Source organism: Nomascus leucogenys, chromosome 8, assembly GCF_006542625.1.
Source record: "Nomascus leucogenys isolate Asia chromosome 8, Asia_NLE_v1, whole genome shotgun sequence".
In the NCBI taxonomy this organism is placed as follows: Eukaryota; Metazoa; Chordata; class Mammalia; order Primates; family Hylobatidae; genus Nomascus; species Nomascus leucogenys.
The window spans coordinates 22,206,612-22,223,161 of NC_044388.1; the positions used below are offsets into that span (position 1 = coordinate 22,206,612).

The window sequence follows — 16,550 nt, forward strand, 5'->3', positions numbered from 1 at the left end:
GGAAGTACAGGTCTTGCTAATACTGGCAGGTGGGTTTGGGGGAAGTAAGAGAATGGGACTGATGAAAGGGCAGAGTTTCTGGCTAGACAATGAGTCTCTGAGTTTCAGATTTCAGAGATGAAATATTCTCGGGGTTGGGATTTGGGAGTGGGTAGATGAAGGGAAGTAGGTTGGGAGCAACACATCACATATTGGGATGTGTAAATGATGTGGTCATCAGATATTCTGACTTCCTAAAACTCATAAAAATAAACATGCCAATAAAAAACAGACTGACAAGATCCAAAGAAATGCAGACTTTGGAAGGCATTTGCTAAACTTTGCTTATCATGCCATTTGGAGGTGGGATAGGAAAAAAATAGTCTCTCTGCAGACTTCATAAAGAACAATACGTGAAGACCTCAATTTGTGGATGTCCTTCCCTTAAGAGAATGAACTAACTAACTAAATAACAAGTTTTATGTTCCGGATTTCTGGCTTCTCTAGAATAGTAAGATGGTCTTGGCAGCACTGAGCCAAGATTCCCTCAAGGTAGCAATAAGATTCCTCACCAGAGTACCTGAGTCTAACATTCCGTGTTGCCATACTACACCTGGCTGGGTGTCAGTTGCTATTTATCAGTATGTTCACACATCTTTTTTAGAGTTAAGAGGAAAGTGAAATATTTCTTGTATCAAGGCCCTATCAAAATTAGAAAGCCAGAAGTGAATCAGGAAGAGTATTACTCTGATATGCAAAGTATATCCTTGTTGAAAAACATGATGAAAAACATCATGAAAAAACATGAATTATGATGCTATTATGAAACAAATCCCTCCAAGTTCACTCATTACATTACCTACCTGGCCCCCGTACACATTTGAGTTTGCAATGACTCCTGTAATAAAATAGTGGTAGACATACAATCATACACATGAGAGAGAATTTATACAACCAGTGTAATAAGTAACAGTTATTTTTAAGGGACTTATATTAGTCTACAATATTGTATCCTTTTGCTGATAGAATGATCTTATCAAATTCCCACTGATTAACAGATTCCCTCAAAATGCTACCAATAGACACTGAAAAAACTTAATGAACTCACAAAGTAGTTCCTCAGTGGCTGAAAAGCATAGCTGTAATTCCCTGAGTGCCTAACTTCTTGGCAGCCATATACACTTGTGGAAGATGGATCCAAGGAAAATGGGTGAAGAATCTTTAGTGTCAGAAGAGAGGAAAATATGGAAATGAAAGCTTTTGGCAGGGCTAACTTGCCACATTACTGCTCAGGAAAAAAGGCAATCAATCGCTACATATTTCTTGTTGTTGAGGATCATGATAAAATAAATATAATTTAAGCTGTAGGAGCATAATAGATTAAAATCAATCCCTTAGATTGACTCAGGAAGCAAATGAGTAGCCAGTGTGAGCTAGTACATTGATATAATCTGCTATTTCCTTAAAGCATTTTGGTCATCTACTTTCTGCTCTAGTTAGCATTTATGTTAAGCATATGAACAGCAGTTGAATATGAAGGCTCAGAGGTTGAACTGCATCTTTGGAGAAATACAGGAAATAACATGTGATTGAGGTTTGGGAAATGAAAATTGTCATAATACATTAAGGAAGAAAATAATCTGAAGGCCAAGTACTCACTGAATCAGAAAAAAAAGTTGGAGAGTCCTAATATTGGAGCCTGTGAACTGGAAACTAGATATGAATTCATAACCTACAAGGGTATAAATGATGGCAAGAAGTCAGTAAACTGAGCCAGTGTTATTTTGAGAGACTGAAGGAAGGTTCTTATGGAACAGGGAGTCTGAATAGTTCGAGTTCTGGGCATTAAATTGATGATACAAATAGAAGACAGTTTGGTGAAGAGTGACAATGATTAAAATCTGAGATGGATTGAAATGTGAAGAAAATTTAAAAGAGATAAAGCCATGTATTGCTGGCATGATAGAATGAGATTTTAAAGGTATCTACTTTAAATATTACGAGCAGGTTACTCACCAGACTCCAACTATTTGCATATAGATAAAATAGATTGGCATAAGCATCATGGAGTTATTTAGAATGGGCATTTTATTAATGTCTTGCCTATCTTTTATTGCCCTGCTCTGAAATGTAATCTGAGGGAACCATTAGACAATATTTGCTGAGGAATGACTATGATATTTTGGCTTTTTCTAACTCCAACTTCTATGAATTTCAAAATGCCATGAAAACACTTCAGCAAGAATTTTGGCAAAATATTTACAATTTCTTCAACAATATTGCTTGTGGAGTATGAGGAACGGACAGCAACCACTTAGTGACTGCAGAGAAACAGGCAGGAATGAGGAAAAACAATTACTTACTACGCTATTTGTGATGAAAAAATCTGAGTTTAGCTTATTAAAAAACCTATTGGGAGCCAAGCATTGCACATGTCAGAGGAACATGCTGCTTCCCTTCACCATGTCTGAGATATGGTACCTACAGTTGGGCTGTTTGTGGGATGAAGAAGTGCTGCTATAACATCAGCAGGCGTGTGACCAGCGGCTTGTGGGAGACAAGCACTTATGGGAATAAAAAGGAACCTGGCACAGGCCTTGGGCCTCTGGCATCATTAGTTACAGGTCTGCCAAGATGCTTTGGGAAACATTTTAATTTAAATGCCAAGTCTATTTCAACGAAGCTCCCTGGTATGACCTGTTGGGAGTCCAGAGTGAGATGGATAGGTGCTCATTTTGGAGGGCACTGGTGAATCAGCTGGTGCTTCTATAAAAAGCATACTGGGGGTTGAACCTCACTAAGTCCCTTCTCAGCCCAGGAAACTCACAGTGAGAGCCACGGGATCTATGGCTGTCACAGCGTTTTACTAGTGACTCGTAAATGCAGGAGAGATTAGATACTAACACACAAAAGGCAGAGACACCTCTGGGTGTTTATTCAAAATATCAAAATTAGAGAACTTGAAGAATAAAGATCCTAGCATTCTTTTTTTTCCTCCCCCGAAGCATACTCACAGGCTACTGACTATAAATTTAATAAAGCAGAGTTAAGAGCCTGATTTGAATTATTTCAATATTTTTTCCTCCAAAACTATCACAAGACAGAAAAAATAAACATTTTGAAACACAACTAGAAAAAAGAAAGAAAAGAGATAAGACTGAATAAAACACTAAAGCATTGTCCTTCGATGTAAAACTATTTCTGTTAGTGTGTAGGCCCAGGTTGGAAAGAGATGTACAAAATCTTGTCTGATGGGTTACAAAAACACGAATTCAGAGGATCTGACGAATTAAAACGCCCCCAAGAATAACATGAAAGTATTTGATGTTGCTTCAGGGGCAAGGGCGAGTATGTATATGTACGTAAAGCCCATTTCCTCAGAGGCTCCTTGGCAGTCTGTTACAACACCACGCTAATGAAAGCCAGGTCTAAGTTCACCCCCACCTCCGGACTATTAGTTTCTCCTTCGCGCCCTGCGGGGACTGCATTCCTGGAAATGAAAGCACACGAGTTGGGGAAGGGCTTGGGTGCTAGAGAGGGTAGGAGGCTGGAGCCCACGGAGCCTGGGATGGAGAGGTGGGTGGGCCCAGGCCCGGGGCGTGGGGTGGCGCGGGGGTGGTGGTGGAAGGGCTGGGGTCTCACCCTTCGGAGTTTTGGGTCTTGTCTGGCTCCAGGGAGGGAGATCCAGGGGAGATATTTGCGAGCGGAAGCCACACGATCAGCGTGGACTTTTAGGCCAGTCACACCGCCTTAAGTTGGTGCGGGAGAACTAGAGGGACTGGCTGTAGCGCTGCAAGTGGGATCCTGTCCCAAAAGATGAGCCTGACCTAGGCTGGGCCCCGCAGGCCATCAGGGCCAGCCGGCATCCCTGGTAGGGGAATCGGGAAGGTCTCAGTGATAAATCTCTGTGTGGAGACTCAGAGGGCAAGAAATAGGCTCTGCTGATGTCCTCTGCCCCTCATAGCCTGCCAGCCACCCCAGCCCTCACCCCTGCCTCAGCATCCTTCCAACTAGTTGAATCAATCAGGAGCCCAAGGGAACGGAATTGGTCCCAGTGTATGATATGGATCTGACCCACTGGGGAAGTCAGAGACCAGCGTCCCGAACTGGGTGGGAAGGAAACGAGTTCCGTGCGCGGGGCTGGGACAGGAGTGAGGCGCAGCGGCCAAGATCCTGGGCCCCGGGACCCTTGTTCTGGGCCCCGAGGCCTGCGCGGTAGTTGCCCCTCGGGGTTCCGGGCGGGTGACTGACAGTTGCAGCACCTCGGGGGAGGCGAAGGATAGGCAATGACTTGGGGCTCCCGTCCACTCGGCTTTGAGGTCCCCGCGGCCCGATGACCCAGCCTCGGTGACAGCAGCCGCGACGGCGGCACTCTCGAGAGGGAGCAGGGCGGCTCGCAGTGGGTCAGGGGGCGATCGAGGAGGGACCACGCGGCCTGCAGGGGGCAGCGCCGAGCTCGGGAGGAGACAGCAGCAGGCGGGTGGGGTGGGTCTGGGCTGCCCCCTCCGGGAGCTGCCCCGGGGCCGCACAGCGATTGTCATACCCGGCCGCTCCTGGTCGCCCCTGCCCGCCGTGCGCTTCCTCTCGGCGCCGCGGGCCTTAACGGGGCTCTGAGGGGACGTAACAGAGCTCGGCACGCGGCGGCCTCTGGGGAGTTAGGGTCCGGAGAGACCCGCGCGTCGACCCCCGCCCGCCCGGGGCTGGGAGATCCTCGGGAGCCGCCTCCGCGTGGCCAGAGAGCGTCGGGGCGGCCGCCACTTCCCCTCGCCCTTCGCCGGAGGTGGGCGCCTTTTCCTGCGTGGCGGGTGCTCCGACCCCAGTTGCTCTGAGCCCCGGGGAGCGCGCCCCGAGCCCCTGACGTGGGCGCCCCGTTACCTCGGGGTGGCTGCCTGGGGCCCCTGAGGTGGGCGCGGGTTGCCCCGGGGTGGGCGCCCGGCCCGCGCGGGTTATTTTTGGCGCCCGCAGAGGCGCGTGTGTTGGGGCGTGTTTTCCTTCCCCAGGTGCCGAGAGCCGGGGCTCCGCCGGCGCCCGAACTGACTGGCCTCTCTCTTCTCTCCCCTGCAGGAATCTTCCGATAATTCTGCCGCGGCGACTTTAACCGTGCGCAAGGCGAGAGCTCGAAACAAACATCACATCTAAATTAAAAAAAAAAAAAAAAAAAAAAAAGCGGAAGAAGCGGCCGAGGCGGCGGCGGCGGGAGGAGGAGAGGAGGAGGGGCCGCGCGCGGCGGCCCGAGGCGGCGGCGGGGACGCGGGGACGCGAGGACGCGGCTTTGTGCAGGCGGGTCGCGGGGCGCCCATGGCGGAGTGCGGCCGGGGGGGCGCCGCCGGCGGGGCCCTGCCCACCTCCCCGGGCCCGGCCCTCGGCGCCAAGGGCGCCCTGAAAGCCGGAGTGGGGGAAGGCGGTGGCGGGGGAGGGCGCCTCGGCCACGGGCGGGCGCGCTATGACAGCGGCGGGGTTTCCAACGGAGACTGCAGCCTCGGCGTGTCCGGGGACGAAGCCCGGGCTAGCCCTGCCAGGGGACCCCGCAGCGTTGCGCTCGCCCCGACCCCCAGCGCGGTCGTCTGTACCCTCCCCCGGGAGAGCAAGCCGGGCGGCCTGCCCCGCCGGAGCAGCATCATCAAGGTAGGTGGGAGGAGGGCGCTCATCGCCCACCCTCAGCCGTCCTTGGGGTCTATTTTCTCCCTGGGGGAGTGGTGGTGGAAGGAGGAAGCCCACTGCTAACAGGAACCACTGGAGCATGGGTGCTTGCGTTGGTTGAGCGGGGATTGGATGCAAATGGCATGTGGAAAGAATGGAGAGGTGATCCCTAATGTGCAGGGGGAGCTGTGCTCAGACATCCTCAGTTGAACTTGGGGCTGTCACCTCTTCCAGGATTGGTCTGGCATTAGGGCCTTGTACCTTCCTGGGTAGGGCATATTCTTATGTGTAGCCTAGTCTGGTTAACAGACTCCCTATAAGATTTCTATTGTATCTTAAACACAGATAGGGATTATGTGAAATGCGAGAACATTTTCTTAAAAATCCCAGGCGGCGAACAGAGGGTGAACAGAGATTATTTAATATGTTTCTTCTGATCTGTATATAGTTAGTTGGCTCTTACAAATGTTTACACTTCGAGGGTGCAAAATCTCTTAATCTCCGGTCACTCAGTCACAAAGAAAAATAGAGTAGATTTCTGAACATAAATGCAGATTTCCGCTTTCTTAGGCTCAGAAGCTCTTAGAGATTACAGTTCCACACGATTTAATCTTTTTCCTTGCTTGCAGTAGGCAGGCCTCGTGTTCTGTGGAAGTTCTTTTGGGCAGTTTGCTTGGTTTTGCTTGCACAGTGTTAGCGGAAGAAAGCCAGCGATTGTTTTGAGCATTTTAAACTCAAGAAGTAATATTAGGAACTCCCGAGTTTGTGTTAGTTTCATTCTAATGTTACATTTTGGTCCGCAATGTAAAAATATTTCTCGTGACATGAAGTGCAAAAAAAAAAAAAAAAATAGTTGATGAGCTAAGAAGAGCAGAGCCTTAGGCAAGACCAGCTCATTCGGCTCGCTCAAGTTTGGAGCAAATGAAAACATTGCTTTCTGAAAATCAAGGAGTTATCAGGACAGGGAGCAGCAAAGCAAATTGACAGGCTGCACCCACCCTTCCTGTGGCTGATAACTGGTGGGAGAGAGGGCAGAACATGCCACAGTGAAGAGAGTTGGCAGTGGTGGTATCTGAAATTTTATTGGACCTACAGAAATCTTCCAAGTACTGTGAAAATGTCTGATGGTGTTATCAACTTATGCAGTAATCTAGTGAAATATACCATATTGCTACTCTATGTAAGAGGCAATTGTGAAACTGCATTTCCCTTTGTCATCTGTTTGCACAGTTTATGTCTGGGCAAGGACACAATTTGAAGGGCTTGGAGATCAAGTATATTAACTACCTGCAGCACACACTTAAGAGATAAACTAAGGAAAGTAAAGTGTCTTTTTGCTGCATACATAGCTTTTAGTGACTTACGTTTTCTTTTACTCTGTAGCTTATGTTTCAATGGAAGTTGCTTTCAACTGTGCATGATAATCCTATTGACAGAGTTATGTGACATTTCTGTTTGTGTCATAAAATATTTGTGGTGATTTTGCATTGTGGTGTTAATAAAATTTGAGGTGAAAATTGCAAAGAAGATACCAGCCTACCTAATTTTAACCCCTTTCTTTTAATTGTTTTGAATACTTGTTTTTGAATTAAAAACAATCAAACTTTATTAGTGTCCATAGTGAGATTCATAGTGTAACTTACTGAATTACAAAAACATTTGTTTTAATTTTACATTAATGGGCGATAAGCAAGAAGGATGATTTGTTAGTATTTCTGATATATGGAATTGGGAACTTGTCAATAGATACCATTTCTTCATTGAAGGCTCTAGAAGTACATGGGGGAAATGATTAATTGTTCAAAAATCACTGATTTTAGAAATGATATTGATACTTATGTTGAATTCTGAAACTTTTAAGGATATTTTGTCATTTTTATTGTTTGTAAAGAAGGCATTTGGCTTCTTGTTCACCAGTGTAACCCTAGATATAAAGTGCCAGGAATGTAGTAGCAGCTCAATAAATTGCTTATTGAATGAATGGAGAAAGTACATGTTATCTCTGTGTTCTGTTAATTTATATAACAATTGGTTTTGGGTTTATCAGTCCCATATTTTGTTCGTTGTATTGTACCTCCAAAGAAGGCTTGACATGCTCCTTTTTCTTGCCTCTATTTTCACTTTGCATTTTCTTAAACTTTTGAAAATTATGGAAGTAGTGCTGAAAGTTGATCAAGACTGGATTATAGGAAAGAGAGGATGCTATATTTAAATAGGCAACTACTTGGTGTATTTCCCCTTGAGTTGGTGCCTTGAAGCATCAAGATTTTTGGAATGTATTGTGGTATTTTCTAAAGATAACTTGCAGCATCAAGACAATATCCTAATAGAAAACAAAGTCTTTTAACATCAAACTTCATAAAGCAACGAATACTGCACAGATAGTTTTGTCATGTGAATGGCAGAAATTGTTTCATTTTTGTTTAAAAAAAAAGAGAATAAAAAGCTAAAGCAGAAACACATGTGAAAAAGCAATAGTGACATCTTTTCTTGGTTTCCTTTTTTTTTTTTTTAAATATAAGGGATGAATGCAGTCAGGTGGTCTCTGAGTAGAGGCAGGAGTAGATTAGTAAGCAAGGTGATAATTGGGGACTTGAGGGAATAGCAGGGAGTGAATGCTACCTGGGGATCTGAGGCCAGTATTTATGGGATTGTATTAGTTGAAATGTTGGGCTTCTGAACTGTGCCTCTCTCCTAGTTTCCATCTTCATTACAGTCTTGACAGCCCTCTTTGATGGAGATCCTTAAATCAGAGGGAGAAATAATGGCCTAAATGTGTTATAAGGTGGGCAAAGAAAGGGGGACTATTGCTAAAGTGAAGGGCATATGCAGAAATGCACTGTAGGCTGACCCGAATCTTATTCCTCATTTAAAATAATTTATTTGGTGCTCCATCTGTTTTGTAAATGTGGTGTTGAGTAAGAAATTGTTGTAAAACAATATTTTCTGCCAAAGTAGATGCACAGATCTATACTAAAAGAGCTCTTTGGTTATGTTAACAGTGTTGATTAAAATTCAAAGTGAGCAGCCCTGTAGAACCTTTTACAAATACCTTGAGATGATAAATAAATCATGGAAATCATCACCAGACTTTTCTACTTTTCCTTAGCTTATTGAAAATAACGGTAGACTTTTGAGATTATTTACAAAGGCCCATTACTGGATTTTAGAGAAGAAGCCGTTATGTTTGTCATGCTAAGTAATCTAGTAAATGAAAACATCACTTTCATTTTCTCTTTCCATAATTCATTTCATCACTCTATTCAATATAATCTATGTTTTATTTTGAAACAGTTAATTTGGTTAATTGTTCAGATGGCATCCATTATTTGCAAATAGCTCAATCCTTTAATTCAAGAGCTTGGTCTAAAAATATGAAGTAGCATTTTAGGCCTTAGATTTCTGTTTAAGTTTAGAAAGAAATGAAGTTAAAATGTCTATTGCTGTGGATGATTTATTTTAGTCAGAACTAGTTAAATACTTTGGTTGATACTTTAAAAAATGAGGTATGATTTACTTACAGTAAAATTCACACTGGTTTGTGTCCAGTTCTGTGAACTTTGACCAATACATTCAGTCATATAATCACCACCATCATGAAGATATAGGGCACTAACATCACTTCAAAAAACTCCACCAGGTCTCTGTGGTCTTCCGCTCCCCTCATCTCCAGAGAATGGCAATCTTTGGTTCTTTTTTAATCAGTAGGAAATTCGGCCATTGCCTTATCTTGGTATTTAGAAGTAATAACAGTAGCCAACATTTATTAAACACTCACTACATGCAAAACACGTGAAAAGTGCTTACCGTAATTCTCTGACTTGGTCCTGTGCTAACCACAGAGACAGGAGGAAATCAGAGTTCAGAGAGGTTAACCCTGTGCCCCGGGTGCTGGAGCTACTTGTTGTATCCCGCTTGGGTATATGGCTGCACTCCATTGCTTCCCCACATTACAGTGGCAGTTTGAATTTTTTGTGTAGTTAAGGCAGCATCAGTGGTTTCAGACATTGGATTTGATTGTCCTCTTTAAATGTAGGAGATACTGGAAGAAGGAAAAGAATCTCTGTTTCTGCTGGTGGAAGAAGTTGGCAGATAATATAGCCAGGAGGCATAGTCACCTGTTGTGGCTGCTTGACCAGGGCTTGCAGCTTCACAGGGACCAATGATCTGACCTTGCCCAAGGTGGCAGCCCTTATTTTTCTTAATATCACTATTGCCATTGTCATAGTATCATGTTGTGTAGGAGAAACACTTTTACTATCTTTATACTACTATGTTCACCTATGTCTTGACACTGAGCTCTCCAACATGGACAACAAGCAGCCTTTTCACATCTATTATACACATTTAAATGAAATAAAACTTTTATATGTGTCTTGACCCATGGTTTAAATAAACTAGGCTCCTTGCAGGCAGAAGTTGGGCTGTATTTACCAGTTCTGCACAGGTAACAAACACTCAGTAAACATTTTTTAATTGGATCTTAAAAATAATATCTGCGTTTGACTTTAGACATTTTTTTTTGAATGGGGGGAAACAAAGATACCGCATGCCCAGCAAACCTGTGGGCACATCATAAATGATTAAACAGTAGCTGGATAACAAAGTGAATTTGTCTGGATAGATAGGGAACCTGGATCACTTAGGTCAGAAAAATCTAATGGCCAGTCAGCAACTCCCGACTTTATTTTGTGCTAATACATTTTAGACCACATGAGATAACTGTTGAAAGGCCAAAGCATGGTAGCTTGTTTTAGCCAGCTCAAAGAGCTTTTGTCACAATTCAGTTTAGGTTTTCAAAAGCAGAGTATATTAATTTTCATACCCTAACATCTACTTGCTCCCTTTGGCTTTCCTCCTCCTCCATTTTCCAGCCTCCCCCAAATGGTTGTATTTGATTTGCATTGTTTTTCATCAAATCCAAATAGGCAACTGACAGGAAATTGTTTATTTTATTAATTGCTGATATTGGCCACTTAAGTTATTTTCTTAGAATGCTCTATCCCAGAATCTGTTCACTTCCTTTTATAGTTCTTTGTGCTCTGCAAGGAGCCTAAACTAGAATGGTATTTACTTTCTTTTTTTATGCTTAAGTTACCCAGGCTTCAATATTCAACAAAATAGGGCAACATTATTTACAGCCTAAATGAAGTATGAACATTTTTAGTTTTTCTTCAGACTTCATACTTTTGTGTTCAAGAATAGTTTCTTTCCTCCTTCTTAATACTGTTTTGGATGCCAGTTATTTACTTATCTACCAGAATTCTGGATTACTTTAACTTCTTTTCTGTTCTGTATTGGTGGGATTCAAATGTTTTTACCAGTGGGCCACAGGATCTGCGACTGTTATGTTTGTAAGCTGCCTGCTCAGCTTTTTTCTACTGATAAGATTGGTGAATTGAGATGGTTGTGCTTAGCATGAGTGTCATTTGTGACTCAAACTGAAGTCAGAGCCACTAGAGCCAGCCACTATTCTTTGTATCAGAGTAATTCCATAGCTTTAGGGTGCCCAAAGTATATAACTCATTGCATTGAGCTTCAGCAACAATTATGTGAATGGTCCAGCCTTCTGGCAGGACACTTGGCACCTGCCCATTCCAGAATGGCAAACCAGGGCAGGTTGTTAGGCCCTCTTACCACTAGCGCTTGGTCCCATGGCAGGGGTAATTAGGTAAAACGTGTTTTGGCTACTAATCTCAGCTAGGCTGCATCCTGGGGTTGAGGGCTGCCCCCAGGCCACATGTTGCATATCTGGATTATTCAGGAGGCAGAATTGTGATGGGAACAATAGAAAGTCTGTAGTTAGGGGCTTGGATTAGATCCTGGCTTCCCTGGTTCCTTTCTTTATGGCCTTGGGCAAGATACTGAAGTCTGTATGTCTAGTTACTCCATCTCTAAAACAGGTAGAATGAAACCTCCTCTCATAGCATTGTTGTGAAGATTAAAGGAGATGATGTGTGAGCAGTGTGTGGCACCTAATAAGCATTAGTGTGTTTTTCTGATTTTTAGTTGAGCAGACTCCTTTAGAGAGGTGAGCAGACTAACATGGCCATGCTCGTTTTGAAAGTTTTGTCTTTTGAAATATACAGAATGTGCCTAGGGAAATTTCTCAGACATGTTCCATAAATGCTCTCAATAATTGTTTTGGTGTCTTTCTAAATCTGATACCTCAGTACAACTGGGCACACATGTAAATAGCCCCAACTATGGGATCAAAGGGTATTGAACATACAATTTCATTGTGCCAAGCACCCACATGTCTTGCTTTGCCCAGGACAATCCAGGTTTACATCTTTTGCTGTGACAAGATTATTAATAGCGCCTCCTTTAACTCTCAAAGGCATCTCAGCTTGGACAATAAATAATATGGTCATCTTACTTGTAATCTTCTTTTCACAAACTGCCTTACAACCTATGCTGGAGCCCCATGAGATTCCCCTCTGTGCCTAAACTTAGCCTTTATGGTGATGCCTCTGTTTCCTCAGGTTTCCTTCTCTCTTAGCCATCTTTAAGGTTTTCCTCAGTTAACCACTTCCCAGTTAGAATAAATTATTTCTCTGCCTTCCAGCCACCACTCTCCCTGTATCTCCATACAGTCCTTTTGCCTCTTAGGCAACTACATCTTATTCATCCTGAATTTATGAAAACACCTAGTTTAATGTCTTGTGAAAAGTTTGTGTTTAAGTATATATTTGTTGAATAAATGTGTGAATGGATAAATAAGGGGACAAGAATGAGTCTTAGGAGTTGGATGAAGATGTTATTTAGACTTAACTCCAACTGGTTTTGATTGGAATATAAAACTCATTGGGATGTGTGCTTCAAGAAGAAATTTATTCATGTACATAATTTTGAAAACAAAGGAAATACCTTCATTTAAAGTTGGATCTAGGAATTTGGTTGATTCTATAACTGTTCTGTAAGATGTTAATATAAATGATTGCTCCCTTTTGTGCCCTGAAATAAGAATAGGCCTTTGAAATTTTCTTTTGATTTATATTCTGCTGTCAAAGATTAGAAAGGATGGCAAGAGAGCAGTATTGTTTGCTAAGGGATTTAATCTCTTTTCTGGTATTTGGTTTCTTTAAGTGATATCTGTAGTTTTTGCTTAGTTTTTGTTTATTTTTGAGGAACTGAATTACTTAAACTTCTATTGTCATTAATATTTGCTAGTCACATGGTATTCATTGGAAGTGCTATAAAATTAATAATTAAAAAGAAAATACATAAGGAATCTGGAGTACTGATAGAGTTGTAGGAGTGCGATCTCTAATCCCTCAGCATGTTTTGTCATATAATGGTAGAAATTCTGCCCTTTGTTGTAGTGCAAGGATTGGGTGAAGAAGAGATACTAGGAGATGCTTTGTATGCATCATCTCATGCAAGTCTCATCAGAACCTGCAAGGAGACATTATCATTCCCCTTACAGACAAGGAAACCCATTCTACAAGGTTTGGGAATTTCCAGGCAAGGTTAGAGAGCCTGTAAGAGGCAAAGCCAGCATTCCGACCAGGTTTGACTGTCCACGTTTTGAACTGCTCCATCACCCTCTCCCACTCCATCCTCTGGATGACTTTGATTTTTTCTTTCTTCTCCTGCTTGCCCAAGCCATTCTGACTTCTTGATCTTAGCAGTTTCTACCAGTACTAAAATAGACAACTAATTTTTAATGAGAAAAGTTTGGCTTTTTGTGGCTGAATCTTGTGATGAAACCAATGTGTACCTAACCAACATGAAGCCATAGCCATAGTCCTGCCCATCGTGCCTCAAGTTTCTGTCTGATCTACAAACCAGGACCTTGTCTTTTTCCTCTCTGCTCTCCTTTGATGGATTAGAAATTCTTTTAGTGGGGTGAGTTTCCATTTTTGTTTCTTTTTTAACAAAAAGTTGATTTATAGTTCTATGCATTTTAGGGTCCTGGAAGGTAAAGCAGGTAACAATTAGTAACGATTTGTTTTTTAGGTGGGCTTCTTATAGTATCTATTCCTATTATTGTTTTGGAATTGTCAACTAATTATAGAATTTTAGAATACAATAATACAACACATTACTGTGTAGTCAATATTCAGTATGTTTTTGGAGTGTGCTAAATGTACTGATTTGGATATTGCAGATATTAACATCCCAGAAACCAAGCAGCTGGGTTTAAAAGTGATTAATCATGGAGATTCATGAGATTTTCACAGCGGAAAGAGATCATGTAAAATTCTTTTGTAGTTAGAGATACACAAGGCCATACTGATTAGTACATTTAGCTCCTAGCTATGGTTGAATTCATTTATTTGCATATTAGCATAACAGAATTGGAAAAATTTGTTATGTAATACTGCAGTATGTGAGTATTAATAGAACAAGATGTGGTCTTCTAGATAAAAAAACAGCTATTTTTTGTGGATTTGTTTTTTGCTATAGATAGCTGCATGTGTACACATGCTATACTTGTGTATGCATATACCCTGAAGACTGTTTATAAATAGTAAAGATGAAGAGCAAACCAAATAATGTAGTGCTAGGTTGACACAAGTCCTGTGTCTCTCTCTCAGAGACTGATGGACTGATGGGTAGCAGGTGTATGCTCTTTAAATTGAAAATGCCCAGGAAGGGGTAGGCTGTTCCCTGTGAGCATTGCTGATAAAGCCTCTGTTGCTTTTGACCAATTACTGTGGTCATAGAGGGTTAAGTGACCTCATTTGCAGCTACCATCAGAATTACGAGCCATATGACTCTCTTCATATGGTTTCCTGCTACCTTTTATTTTTTATTCTAAACTCTGATATTCTGTAGGCATAGTAAATTTATTTTTTCAAGTTATTTACATGGTTTAATGTTTATTATTGAATAAAATAAAGGATATTGCTTAGATTTTTATTTCTTTCTATCAATCCATGCTAGTATATTAAATGCCAATAAAATTATTCAGATGTTTTCATATTGAAGCTAATAAAATTCCTGTTGAAATACTGGTTTTGAGAATGTCTTCATCTGTGGAGTATTTGATGATTTGTTGAAAGAGATCTGTATGCTCTTTCAAAGCTTTCCCTGGTTTATGTATATTTCCAGAAATAATTTTCTATACATTAAAAATAATATTAGCAGTAGAATTACTATATCATAGGACAGACATGTGTATATTCAGCTTTAGTAGATACTATTAAGTGATTTTCCTAAGTGGTCCAGCCAATTTACACACCTACCAGGTTATATGAATGCTAGGTGCTCTAAATGCACACATTTGGTATTATCAGTGTTTCTTTGTCTTTTTGCTTTTTGATTGTAACTATTGTGATGGTTATGTAATGGTACTTTACTGTGGCTTTGTGGCTGAATTTCTCTCATGGTTAATGATGTTGAGCATCTTTTCATATGTTTCTTGGCCATTTGAATATTCTCTTTTGTGAAAATGCTTGTTCAAGTCTTTTGCCCATTTAAAAAGTCGGGTTGTTTTTATTTTTAAAAAAATGGTATGTAGGACTTAATTTACATTTTCTGAATATGTCTTTTGTGACATATATATATATACAAGTTGTTTATATGGTTTAATGTTTATTATTGAAGAAAATAAAGGATATCGCTTAGATTTTTATTTCTATCAATCTGTGCTAATAGCTTATATTAAATGCCAATATAATTATTCGGATGATATATATGTTTTGTGATACATCACAAAAGACATTTTCAACATATGTAGATATGTTGAAACATGTATCTATATAGATATAGATATATGTTGAAAATGTCTTCTAGTATGTGACTTGCTTTTTCACTGTCTTAAAGGGTATATTTTAATGAAAATTCTTAATTTTAGAGAAGTTCAGTTTATCAATATTTTTCTTTATGGTCATTATTTTTGAGTCCTGTTTCAGAAATGTTTACTTAGCTTAATTCTATGAAGATAGTCATTTGTTTAACCACTAGAGTCATATTGTTCTATTTTTCATGTTTAGATCTGGATTTTATTTTATGTGTGTTGTGTGAGGTAGGGTTAAAGATTTTCTTCCCATATAAATATCCAATTAATTCAGCACCATTTATTTGAAAATAGAATCTCTTTCCCACTGTACTGCGTTGGTCTTTGGTCCTAGATCAAGTGGCTATTTATGTGTGGGTCTGTTTTTGGAGTCTATTTTGTTATATACACATAAAGTCCTTGTGTACTTACCACACTGTCTTTCTGGCTAGGTATATACCTAACAGAAGTTACTCCATATGTATATTGAAAGACATTTCCAAGAGTCCTTAAAGCAGCATTAATTCTAATAGTCCCAAATTGGAAGCAACAACTCAAATGCCTATCTTATAAAATAGCATATCATACAGTGGAATCCTATGAGGAAAAGGAAGAAAGAAGAACAGAAACAGCAGATGACTGCCCCATGCACTGCTTGAGTCTCCCAAGCATAATGTTAAGGGAAAGAAACCAGCCACAAAAGAATACATATTTTTGATTATACTTATATAAAGTTCAAAAGCAGCTAAACTAATTTGGAGTGGTAGAAGTTATAATAGTGGTTACACTTGGGGATAATAATTGAGGGGGGAAGCAAGGGACCTACTGGGTGCCAGTGATGTTTGGTTTCTGCATCTGGTTGGTGATTCCAAATGTGGGTTCACTTTGTAAAAATCCATTAGGTTTTACACTTAGGATTTTTTGTCTGGAAGTCTATCATACTGCAACAAATTAAGTTTATTCAAACAATTAAGTTGTGAACATTAATCAAACTCAGATACCAATTGGTTACTTCCTCCTGCACTATTTAGGGCCATGCCTTTTACAGTTTTTTGCTGTCTGTGGATCAGCATGTGAAACGTTTCTGCTGCTGTGGACACTTGTACATGGTGAGACCTGCTAAAGCCCTGTGCTGGTTGATGGCCTGGAGAGGGGGGGGGTGGAGAGAGGGGCAGCTTGCTGGAAGAGCCTGAGGACTGGATCT

The 16,550-nt window shown here is 41.2% G+C and overlaps 1 protein-coding gene across 2 annotated transcripts in view; it reads left to right on the forward strand.

The window, feature by feature from the left end:
• Positions 1-3,986: 3,986 nt before the first annotated feature.
• The window catches only part of PLCL2 (phospholipase C like 2), a 198,214-nt gene continuing 185,650 nt past the window's right edge, over positions 3,987-16,550 (forward strand). For both annotated transcript variants that reach the window (XM_030816872.1, XM_030816873.1), the window contains exons 1-2: positions 3,987-4,759; positions 5,044-5,604. In XM_030816872.1, coding sequence (XP_030672732.1) covers positions 5,278-5,604 — 327 coding nt within the window. In that variant the 5' untranslated portion in view covers positions 3,987-4,759; positions 5,044-5,277. The remainder of the gene's footprint in view (positions 4,760-5,043; positions 5,605-16,550) is intronic.